The 13038-nt window shown below is 38.3% G+C and overlaps 1 protein-coding gene across 2 annotated transcripts in view; it reads left to right on the forward strand.

Moving 5' to 3' along the window:
• The window catches only part of fbxw8 (F-box and WD repeat domain containing 8), a 148381-nt gene that overhangs the window by 44814 nt on the left and 90529 nt on the right, over positions 1-13038 (forward strand). For both annotated transcript variants that reach the window (XM_059988303.1, XM_059988302.1), the window contains exon 5: positions 1749-1906. In XM_059988303.1, the coding sequence (XP_059844286.1) occupies positions 1749-1906 (158 nt within the window). The remainder of the gene's footprint in view (positions 1-1748; positions 1907-13038) is intronic.

The raw sequence follows: 13038 nt of genomic DNA on the forward strand, positions 1-13038 counted from the left end.
GTCAGAAGTGGAATGAGGAATTTAAATGGTAGGCAACGTGGACAAATAAGATTGTTCACAAAGCGATCTACATTTGGTTTCCCCATCATAGAGGAAACCACGGTAAAGAACCGGTTGCAACAATGAACTGGCAGGATATTCATTTATGACAAATTAGAAGGCCAGGTCTCTATCCTGAGAAAGTCACAATTTCTTTTTCTACAGATGTAGTCTGACTTGCAGAATCTTTCCAACATTTTGTGTTTGGCTTTAAATTTCAAGTATTTGCAATTTTGTTTTGAACTTTGGTTAAAAGTTACATTCTAATCAACTGCAGCACTTATATTTTGCACTTCAGCTTCTTAATAGATACAGCCTTTTTTCTCATTGATTCACCCAATGTACTGGTGGTATTAACAATTAAAGTGAAATAAGTATGCTTGTTAATACTGAAGTGATAGCATTTTATTTTAAAAGATTACTTTAAAGTCACAATTAAAGACCATGAACAGGGAGAACAAAACTGGGTAGTAAAATAAAAGGCATTTGTGCTCATGAGACAATGGGGAAAAGATACATTAGCAGAGAAGTGTGTAGCCAACAAGTACAATAGTGTTCTCCGCAACAAGGCAGGATGCCCATTACCCACATGCCATTTAGCAACTTCTGCCAAACCAAAGCAGAAGAAAATTATGGCAGTGGTTACTATCGATAAAGCCCATGATACCACAAATTGGGTCAGTAACAACACATTATCACTAATGTAAGAATTCAGGATTTCTAGGTGGAAATTTAGATCGTAGATTAGTTCTTGGCTTTGGAGCCCTATTTCAAATTTAGCTTCGTTCCCTATCCTTCAAAACAAGTCCTTAAATGGTAAAATCAGCCATTCCGTACTTCGTGTGTGTGTGTGTGTGTTTTTTTTTTAAAACAAAAATCATCAATTGGAGTATCTTCATGTGTAAAGGGTTACAGTTGCCTGATTTTGAGGTCATTTTGCTTACCTGCAGAGTTTTCATGGACTCTTGAGCAGTAGCTTGCTGTTAACCAGACACATTAAAGAATCCTTACACGGGCTCATTCATCTAAATCATGAAGTATAAGTTGGAAAATGTATTTGATTTTAAGATCATTGGTAACTTATTACATAATGCTGCTTCTAATTCTTTTATTTAAGTGCTACATTTATACTCAAAATCAGTTAACTAATTGGTTACCTTGTTTTACTGTGTAATGTGTATTTAATCGCTGTAATAGAGTATTAAGCTAAGTAAACAATCTATTGTTATAAACACTCATCCTAAAAATAATTTGTTCTTGAATTATCCTTTTCCCTTTGTATAACCTTTGTGGCAAAGGTTATAATTTCCTTCATTCACCACCAATGTACATTTTATCACTCATTTAATATGCATAAAATTAGTGTCAGTGAGCAAAACAGAGAACTTCAGGCCAGCTTGCGGTCGTGCAGATTTCTGTAAAAATTGTCATTTTAAATTACCTCATATCCAGGCAGCTTTATATAAAAGAGACTGTAGGTCATTCAGAAGATAGCTGAGGGGACTGCTGTCTGTTATTTATCAAAACCATACAACTCGATACATTTACTTTTTATTGAGAGGATTGCTGTCTTCTGTAGTTTAAATTCGTGACCACATTCGGAGCTTTTGAGTCAAAAACATCGCTGCTTATATTATTTCTAATTAGTCTCTTCACTAGGTAGCCAGCATTGTGAATAAACAAGCAGATAATTGAACTGGTTCTTTCAGATACACATCAGGAGACGTGAGAATGTGGGATATAAGCACCTGGGACAGCAGTGCCTTGTATCTGGGAACGTCACGCAGCTCTGCAGAACTTGGACCACAGCCACACGTCTCCTTTGTGAGGATAAATAGCACCATAGCAGTGGCGGCTTACAAGGGTGGTGAGTACCAAAAACACCACAACAGGGCTGTTCAACAATTAACAGTGGCAGCTGCTGCAGACATTCACTGTAAGGTTTAGAAAGGAACACTTCTGGCCAGTAATCTAAATGCATTAATGGGCAGCACAAACCCATTACCATTAAAGTTTCTATTATGTCATTCTAAAAGTGAAATGCCAGTATTTCAGTTCCAGTATTGTACTAAGGGAAGAAAACATTTTTGCTCTTAGTCATGGTTGTGAACCTACTCCTTAATGCCTTTCAAAATCGATCAAGTCAGTGCACCTCAAAATACAAACGTGAACAGCAAATTGACCAAGCGAAATAGATGGCAATATATTGTTTCCTGGTACAGTTTAACCATTATATTGCCACGTATAACACAATCTGATTTATATTTATATAACTTTATATTTTGAATGCAGAAAGTTAAATGCAATTCAACAGATAACACAGTAGGAGTTGGACTTTGGTATCTGATTGTTAGATTTTCCCATCTATTGGACATTATTTCACCCCTTTTTTAATAGACTTTGTTTTTAAGATGTTACGGAGTGTAAGAGATGCTCTAAAGAGAGCACAGAAACTGGGGCCCAAGTGAATTTATAGTTGTTGCTGGGAATTAGCCTCCAACAAGGCAATCAGGAGTACAGGATTCAGGGCCCCAGTGAGTGGAAGGTGAGTGTGGGAAATGGAACCAGTCAGTGGAAAGGAAGCTTGGGAGGCGGGACACTAGTCCGTGGAAGGTGCACAGGCCCTTGTGACTGGAAAGGGAGCACAGGATCTCGGCTGTCAGTGAGTGAGGCAAGCATTAGATGTTGAGTCAGATACTGAACCATTAGGATTTCAGAATAGCAGATTATAAGAATTTTACTGAATTCTGGTAAATAAGATGCTACATAACATTGAAAAGAAAGAGTATGAGCAAAGCCTGTGCTTGTCTTCCACTGGACCACTTCTTTAGATAATTTAGTTCAATAATTTCTTATTAAAGATATGGAACCACCTGAAGAGGTGTATTAGTTTGTAAGATTTCAGAGCTTCTCTGAGACTCTACTTTAAATTCTGCTTAAAGCAGTGACGTACTTTGTTGCTTCACTATTTTGCAGTAGAGTAAGATGTAAAGGTTTTGTTCATTATTGTTAAAACCCCAAACAGAATTTTCTAGAGTTGACTGTTGTGATGCATAGTAATTAACAGCTTGCCTACATTTCCTGGTTAACTTTGCACTAAGAATATACGGATTCAGTGAGCTGAATGGTGTCCTTTCAAGATGCAACCATTTTGTGATTCTGATTACTTGAGTGTGGTCCCATAGGATTGCCAGCACTTCTGGTAGCATAGCACCAAATCCAAAAATAATGCATCATTGACAAAAAGGTTGCAACAGCAGGATAATTTTTTTGCCATGAATATAAGTAATTGCTTTGATACAGAAATGTCCCTTGTATTTTATATAGTCTTTGAACATCCAATATTGTAATAAATAATCAAAATAGTTATTAAAATTATTGAAGGTTGTGTCATGACCATAAGATATAGGCAAAGAAGCAGGCCATTTGGCCCATTGAGTCTGCTCTGCAATTCAATGATCAGCTGACCCAATTCTTTCAGTCATTCCCACTCCCCTGCTTTCACCCCATACCCTTTGATGCCCTAGCTAATCAAGAACCTAATCATCTCTGCCTTAAATACGCCCAATGACTTCGCCTTCACAGCTGCTCATGGCAACAAATTCCACAGATTTACCACCCTCTGACTAAAGTAATTTCTCCACATCTTAGTTCCAAAAGGACATCTTTCAGTCCTGAAGTCGTGCCCTCTTGTCCTAGAATCCCTACCACAGGAAATAACTTTGCCATTTCTAATCTGTTTAGGCCTTTTAACATTCCAAATGTTTCTATGAGATCCCCCCCTCAGCCTACTGAACTCCAGGGAATACAGCTCAAGGGCTAAACAAAAAGTACACTGCAGATGCTGTGGTCAAATCAAGACGTACAAAAAAGCTGGATGAACTCAGCAGGTCGGGCAGCATCCGTTGAGACGAGCAGTCAACGTTTCGGGTCGAGACTAAATAAGGAGGGGGTAGGGGCCCTATAAAGAAGGTGGGAGGAGGGTGGAAAACCAATCAGAGGAAAGGTCAAGGGGTGGGGGAGGGGAAACAGGGAGGGGATAGGCAGGAGAGGTGAAGAAGGAATCTAAGGGGAAAGCACTATAGGTAGTAGAAGAAGGCAGAGTCATGAGGGGTAATAGGCAGCTAGAAGAGGAGACAGAATGAAGGTGGGATGGGGGAAGGGAGAGGGAGGGAATTACCGGAAGTTAGAGAATTCGATGTTCATACCAAGGGGCTGGAGACTACCCAGACGGTATATGAGATGTTGTTCCTCCAACCGAAGTTTGGCCTCATCATGGCAGTAGAGGAGGCCATGTATGGACATATCCAAATGGGAATGTGAAGGAGAGTTGAAGTGAATGGCAACCGAGAGATTCTGTCTGTTGTGGCGGATGGAGCATAGGTGCTCGACGAAGCGGTCCCCCAATCTGCATCGGGTCTCACTGATGTAGAGGAGGCTGCACCGGAAGCACCGGTTGCAACAGCTCAAGAGCTGCCAGAAGTTCCTCATACGGCAGCCCTTTCATTCCTTTCATTCCAAAATAACTTGAGGAATAGTTAGGAGGATTGACAATTGAAACGGAACCTTCAATTCTATGACAAGACCTGGAAGTGTGAAAGTTGTTATATTTACAATTTTAATATTTTTGTGTTTACTTGTCAATTATGAAATTACTTTTGTATATTCAAGTATTATTTCTAAAATGTGTTCAGATATATTGGAAAATAGTCAAATAATGTTCATACACTATAATCAAAGGTTTGTAAGAAGCTTTATCTTTTTGACAACCTACTTTTTACATTTCTCAGTTTATAAACAATAGTTGAAACTGGTATGCATAGTTCTTGACATAGATATTCATGATATTTCACCGCAATCCCATTCCCTTGTAATCATCTGTGTAAATTAGGATAGTAAATGATTTTTCAGTTGCTCTCTTGTTTAATACAACTAGAATCTTTTTATTAAGAAAGAAATAACATTTTTGCATGCACTTTATACTTAAGTGCAATCCAAAGCACTATGTGACCAATTAGTTAATCTTGACATTTTTACTCATGTTTAGTGTGGTATTACGTGGTCTTTAAAGTGCAGAAACAGATCATTCAAACTGGTAAATCCACAGCATAGTTCTACAAAAGCCCTATGCCACTACTCTTCACTATATTAACCTATACTTCCTCCCCTGTGTCTATATTTAGATTTCTTTTAACCATATCAATGAGTCCCTGTGGCAGTAAGTCCTAATTTTAACCACCATCTAAATGAGCATGTTGCTTCTGAACTCCCTATGGGATTTATGAATAGTAATCCTATGTTTAATAAAACCTTATTATTGTCTGGCTTACCAAACAAGCATCATCTATACTTCTTCCCTTATAAACCTCCATTAAGTCATATTTTATTCTTTTGTTTAGAGATAGTTCAGTCTTTCCTGATACATTCAAAATTCAAAGTAAGTTTATTATCAAAGTACATACAGTACTGTGTAAAAGTCTTAGGCATATATATAGATAGGATGCCTAAGACCTTTGCACAGTAATGTTGTAATTTTATGAATTGAACTGTACTGCTGCTGCAAAAAGCAATTAATGACATGTGTGAGTGATAATAAACCTGTTTCTGAATCTCTATTGTGGACTGAGAGTGGGAAGGGAGGAGGGAGAGAGGAATCATGTTTGGGACGAGGAGAGGGAGTAGGAAGCACCAGAGAGACATTCCATAATGATCAATAAACCAATTCCTTGGAATCAAATGACCTTGCCCAATGTCTCAGGGCTGGGTGCGTCTGTACCCATGTCTCCACCCCCCCCCCCCCCCCATCCCAGGCACTGCTCTGCCACCTGTCCCACATCCCTCCCATGGTACTCCACTTTCACCATTCCCAACATCGTTTGCTCCCACCAGATGTACAAACTCACTCTCCGCTCTATGTTGACAAATACAATGCTGTGCAAAAGTCTTGGGCACCCCAGCTAAATATATGTGCCTGTGACTTTTGCATAGTACTGTACAGATTGCTTTTCTTGTGGATATGCTCAACAGATGTTCAAGGGTGAAAGCACAGAAGTAATGTGGAGGAAGTTTAGGGACCACTTGTGCTGGGTTCAGGATAAGTTTGTCCCACTGAGACAAGGAAAAAATAGTAGGAAAAGGGAACCGTGACTGTCGAAGCACATGAGGCAACTCGTCAAGAGGAAGAAGGAAGCACATGTTAGATATAAGAAGCAGGAGGGGATCATGAGAAATATAGAGTAGCCAGGAAGGAGATTAAGAAAGGTTAAGAGAGCTCAAAGGGGGCATGAGAAGTCCTTGGCATGTAGGATTAAGGAGAACCCCAAGACGTTCTATGTGTATGTGAAAGACAGAAGGATGACAAGAATGAAGGTGGGGCTGCTAAAGGATAAGGAAGGCAACACGTGCCTGGAAGCGGAGGAGGTTGGGGAGGTCCTAAATGAATACTTTGCTTCAGTATTCACAAGTGAAAAGGACCTTCTTCAGGGTGAAGTCGAAATAGAACAGGCCTGTGTGCTGGACAGTGTGGAGATTAAGGAACAAGAAGTGTTGGATAATCTTAAAAACATCAAGATTGTTAAATCCCCAGGACCGGACGTGATATACCCGAGGTTGCTGTGGGAAGTGAGAGAAGAGATTGCTGGAGCAGTAGCTATGATCTTTGAATCCTCTTTGGCTGCAGGGAGGTGCTGGAGGATTGGAGAATGGCATATGTAGTTCCCTTGTTTAAAAAAGGCGATAGGGAGAATCCTGGGAACTATAGACCGGTGAGTCTTACGTCGGTCGTCTGCAAACTGTTGGAAAGGATTCTTAAGTATAGGATCTACGAGCATTTGGAGAAGTACAGTCTACTCAAGGATAGTCAACATGGCTTTGTGAAGGGAAGGTCGTGCCTCACAAGCCTAATTGAGTTTTTTGAAGAGGTAACAAAATAAATTGATGAGGGTAAGGCGGTCGATGTGGCCGACATGGATTTTAGCAAGGCGTTTGACAAATCCCCCACAAAAGACTCATCCAGAAAGTCATGAGGCATGGGATGTTTGGATGGCTGTTTGGATAAAAATTGGTTTACAGGAAAAAAGCAGAGGGTGGTAGTGGAAGGAAAGTATTCTGCCTGGAGGTCGGTGACTAGTGGAGTGCCACAAAGATCTGTCCTGGGACCCCTGCTCTTTGTGATTTTTATAAATGACCTGGATGAAGAGGCGGAAGAACATAGAATAGTACAGCATGTTACAGGCCCTTCGGCCCACAATGTTGTGCCGATCCTCAAACCGTGCCTGCCATATAACCCCCCACCTTAAATTCCTCCATATACCTGTCTAGTAGTCTCTTAAACTTCACTGGTGTATCTGCCTCCACCACTGACTCAGGCAGTGCATTCCACGCACCAACCACTCTCTGAGTGAAAAACCTTCCTCTAATATCCCCCTTCAACTTCCCTCCCCTTATCTTAAAGCCATGTCCTCTTGTACTGAGCAGTGGTGCCCTGGGGCAGAGGCGCTGGCTGTCCATTCTGTCTATTCCTCTTAATATCTTGTACACCTCTATCATGTCTCCTCTCATCCTCCTTCTCTCAGGAAGGATGGGTGAGTAAGTTTGCGAATGACACCAAGATTGGAGGAGTTGTCGATGGAGCTGTAGGTTGTCGAAGGTTACAAGAGGATATAGATAGGATGCAGAGTTGGACAGAAAAATGGCAGATGGAGTTCAATCCGGACAAGTGTGAGGTGATGCATTTTGGAAGGACAAACCAGAAGGCTGAGTACAGGGTTAATGGTCGGTTACTTAAGAGTGTGGATGAACAGTGGGACCTTGGGGTTCAAAACCATACATCCCTCAAAGTCGCTGCACAGGTTGACAGGATAGTTAAGAAGGCCTATGGGATGTTAGGCTTCATTAGTAGTGGCAGTGAGTTCAAGAGTAGAGAGGTCATGTTGCAACTCTGCAAATCTCTGGTGAGACTGTCCTTAGAGTATTGTGTTCAATTCTGGTCACCTCATTATAGGAAAGATGTGGAAGCTATGGAGAGGATGCAGAGGGGATTTACCAGGATGTTGTCTGGATTGGAGAACAAGTCATATGAGGCAAGGTTAGCAGAGCTGGCACTTTTCTCTTTGGAGCATAGAAGGATGAGAGGGGACTTGATAGAGGTCTACAACATTATGAGAGGCATAGATGGGGTGGATAGCCAGTTCCTGTTTCCCAGGGCACCAATAGCAAACAGCAGAGGGCATATGTACAAAGTCAAGGGAGGGAAGTTTAGGGGAGACATAAGGGATAAGTTTTTTACATAGAGGGTTATGGGTGCCTGGAATCACTTGCCATGGATGGTGGTGGAGGCTAAAACATTAGGGGTATTTAAGAGCCTCTTGGACAGGCACACGGATGAAAGAAAAATAGAGGGTTACGGGGTAGTGTAGGTTTAGTACTTTTTTTAAGGAATATATGGATGGCACAACATTGGGGTCTGAAGGGCCTGTACTGTGTTGTAGTATTCTAGTGTCTAGAATAACTATAATAGAATCAATAAAAGACTGCACCAACTGATCATACAATCAGTATGCAAAAGACAACAAGCTGCAAATACAAAAAGAAAGAAATAGTAAGTAAATAAGCAATAAATATCGAGAACATGAGATGAAGAGTTCTTGAAAGTGAGTTCATAGGCTTGTGGGAACATTTTAGTGATGGGGTAGTGAAGTTATCTAATTTGGTTCAAGAGCCTGATGATTGAGGGGGAATAACTGTTCCAGAACCTGGTGGTGTGAGTCCTGAGGCTCCTGTACCACCTTTCTGATGGCAGCAGCAAGAAGAGAGCATGACTTGGGTGATGTGGTTCCCTGATGTTAGTTGCTGCTTTCCTGTGACAGCATCCCATGTAGATGTACTCAGTGGTGGAGAGGGCTTTACCCATGATGGACTGGGATGTATCCACTACTTCTTGTGGGATTTTCCATTCAAGAGCATTGGTGTTTCCATACCAGCCTATGATGTAGGCTCTCCACTACACATCTATAGGAGTATTTCAAAGTTTTAAATCTCATACTGAATCTTTGGAAACTCTGAAGGAAATAGAAGCACTGCCATGCTTTCTTCATAATTGCACTTGACTGCTGGTCCCAGAACAGGTCCTCTGAAATGATAACACCATAGAATTTAAAGTTGCTGACCCTGTCCATCTCTGATCCCCTGATGAGAATTGGCTCATGGACCTCTGTTTTCCTCTTCTGTGCTCCTGATACTTCCATTATGATTCTAATAAATCATTTTTCAATTTTTTTTCTAAGGTCCCACAATGACTTAAAATATCAACATTAGAACTGCTTTATTTTTGGTGGTGTTTTTTTCCTTTCTGAAATCCAAGATGTGACTGTGCCAGGTGCTAAGCTAAGCTGGAACTTTAAATAAGACATATGACACATTTTTGTAACTTCAAAAGTATCACTCTTGGTGGGTAATACTGACCAAACGTCAGTTATGGCCAATGCTTAGTTCTTTAAACATGTAATTATGGGTTAGTTCCCTAGACTACTACAATTTTTTGTTGTGCAGATGTTTCTCTGTATCATAATAGGTGCAATAGAATTTCTACAGAGTTTATTTTATGCCTATGTTAGAGTGCAAGCTGGGACCTTTTGGTAAATAGCCTTCTCTTAGAACTAAAGCAATGGTAATGTCAACCATATTGATCACTGCCAGGTTGAATAATGGGTTGGGGTTTCTTTTGATATGTTAAGCATACATAGCTAATGCCAAACATGTTTAGTTTCAGTTTGGCTTTTGCACTGTTGCTTTGGGTTTCAAAGTGATCTACCGTATACTGGACCAGATTTTGTGAGAGTACAACATCTCACAACATCTTCATTGGTTAAGTTTATTCATATACAGAATATTAATATTTAAAAATATATTGATGACAAAGTTGTGGAAATGACCAATGGTGCATATAACAAATTATAAAACTGCAGTTTACCAAATGCTGGGTATCCCGTCCTCACTGGAACTTGATTGTTGATTTTTGTATGAATGTTTATATACAATGTATAATGTTTTGCCCTGTTTATGAAAACTTCTTGGCCATAATCAAATTATGAATTTAGTGAGGACTAGAATCCCTTAAAAATGCAACCAAAATGGCTATAACCTTAGTACAAATAGCTGTGAAGGACAATGCAGGTATGAAGAGCCTGCCTGGGATGAATCACTGCGAGCTCCTTCTTAACATTTAAACATTTCCAAAAGATTTTAAATATTTATAACTGTAAGGATACAAGTCAGAAAGGAGGGAAGCCCTTTTGTGGGGATCCTTCTTCCAGGTGAGCATGTACTGTTCATCTGTAAGAATACTGGCTTTGGTGGATGTGTGATGGATCTTGGAGATTTCTCAAAGAATGAATTAAATAGTCTCTTTTCCTCCCTGTGGTGAAAAAATAATTTTTTCAAGCAGTTTGAACATCTAATCCTTGGAGTTAGATGTGAACTAATTACATTTATAAAACTTAGTTGCAGTTGAGAGAGATATTGCCAATATTTTGGAAAGGTGCTACTGGCTACTAAATGCAGATATTTAGATCTCATGGATACCAGATAAATTATTTTAAAATAAATAGTTTACACTACAGCAAGAATCAATAATTATACTAAAGATTAAAACTTGGTCACTAAATTCTTACTGAAATTATTCATTATTTGATGAACTATAGGACAAACTTTTCAAAGTGAAAATCCTTTAATCAATTAATTGGATCCAAATAATAGTTGTGTACTTGATTTGAGGTTTAGAATGACACAAGCTAATGTAATGATGTCAGTTGAAAATAAGGAGCTTCGGCAAGAATTTTTGTATCAACAAGTTTGTTGAATCAAAAAATTTGTTGAATTACAATGGATTGAATTAAGTGATTAAGAATGTAGAATTTTCTAGTGTTGTATTGAAAGTCTACTTAGTGTTTTGAAATTTTTACATAGATGTATGATTCCCTTTCAAAACATTACTATATTAGCATATGGAGAGATGCCAGAAGTTTAAAAATAATTGAAATGCCAATGGTAGGATTGGAGAATGATGAAAATCATTGTAATTCTTTACAGAATTCTGCATTCTTTAAGCCATTAAAGTTGTTAACAAAAACTGTACTGAAGTGTTTGCCAGAATCATAATTGTTGAGCAAAGGGTACAGAGTAACAATAGCAGCAACGTTGTTTTATATTGTGACTTTAACATTGATTAACAAAGAAGAATATTTTCACGGTGATTGCTAAAGAGGTTCAAATCTGTGAATGTTTAAGAGTTGCTTCAAAATTAAATAAGTCCAATATTGCTTTACCTATTGTAACATTATTAAAAATGTGATAACAGGAATAGCCAATGGCATTGTGTTCTACAAAGAACTGGTCTGAGCTTAATGGACCAAATATTCTCCTCCTGTGATATCATGTGTGGAGTTACTTTCATAAGCAGATATTAAATAATATTAGGAGTAGAACTGTATCCATATTATGTAAAATTATATGAACAGATTTAGTGAAATAATCTCATTGTACTTGATGGCGACTTAGAATTTTAGGATAAAGCATCACTGGTATGAAAGTGTTACCCAATCTCAGGGAAATTTTAAAATATCGAATGCCTGAAATTCTTTTAAATATAATTGAATTGACTTTATTACTTGCATCCTTCATATACATGAGGAGTAAAAGTCTTAATTTTGTGTCTCCATCTCAATGTGCAATATGCAATTTATAGTAATTTATAATAAATAGTATGTACAACAGGACAGTCAATATAACATAGAAATACAATTGTATCAGCATGAATTAATCAGTCTGATAGCCTGGTGGAAGAAGTTGCCACAAAGCCTGGGACAGTTGGCCCTGGCTTTTATGCTGTGGTACCATTTCCTGGATGGTAGCAGCTGGAAGAGTCTGTGTAATGTGTGGTGATAACTGAAGTGTTCTTAAGGAAGGGAATAGTTCTATTTTAGTTTAATCGGAATGCATTTCAACTGATTTTAAATATGTTTGGTAAAATCAAGTACTATATTAAAAAGATTTCAATCGAATTGTATTATTCTTCAGTCTCTGTAAAGTACAATTAAACCAAATGCTGCTAGTAACAAGAATTGCAGTGAAAACTGGGCTTTATTTTAACAATTTGATTAAATCTTTATTTTAAAAAAATTTTCTGCAGTATTTTTGCATGCATTTTTATTCTTCTAGTCTTTCTCACCACAATCATGCTATTGACTATTGCATCCCACAATCAAATGCAGTTGGTCAGCGGTCTAATTAAAAAGTTCAAAAATCATGTGTGGCGTTCTTAACTTGAATGAAAATACAAATTCTACGTAGTTAATATAATTTACTGGTATAAATTTTATCACTGCAAAATAGCTAATAAATACTTTTTTTCTTGTATTAATTTTTAAATGCTTAAAAATTCAAATCCCATTTATTTGTTTATAATGGTCGACTGCCAACCTGGCGCATCTTTTAAATGATGGGACTGCTGAGATACTCTCTTGAGAAAACAGTCTAAATATTTCATGAGATCAATTATTGTTGGTGTTGGATCTTTCTGCATAATGCAAATAAATTTTTGTCATGATAACAGTTGAAATAAAGTAGCAAGTGCTTAATGTGGAAACATATCTACTAGCCCTTCAGTAGGTAGTTCTGTTGTGGTGAAGGGAACAGCTACAGTTCAATATCAACAATGTGTTCTGCCTCATACACTATAAATATAATGTGTTTTTGTTGATTTTTTTCACAACCAGTCTTTTTAAAGGCTGTTTGCGAATCTTGTGAGTAACATTTTAGCAACTATAGATTCAGAGGTTGCTAGATGTTGCATAAATATGTATTTCTTGAGTGGCGAGCTTACCACGTTAAGATGTCTATGAGTAATCATTCTCTCTTTTTCTGTATAAGATGACATAGGTTATGACATATCTACTATGAGGCAAAGTTAGCTTATAATATTTTATCAGAGCAAAATATGAT

The sequence above is a fragment of the Hypanus sabinus genome, chromosome 13, assembly GCF_030144855.1.
Source record: "Hypanus sabinus isolate sHypSab1 chromosome 13, sHypSab1.hap1, whole genome shotgun sequence".
Classification (NCBI taxonomy): domain Eukaryota; kingdom Metazoa; phylum Chordata; class Chondrichthyes; order Myliobatiformes; family Dasyatidae; genus Hypanus; species Hypanus sabinus.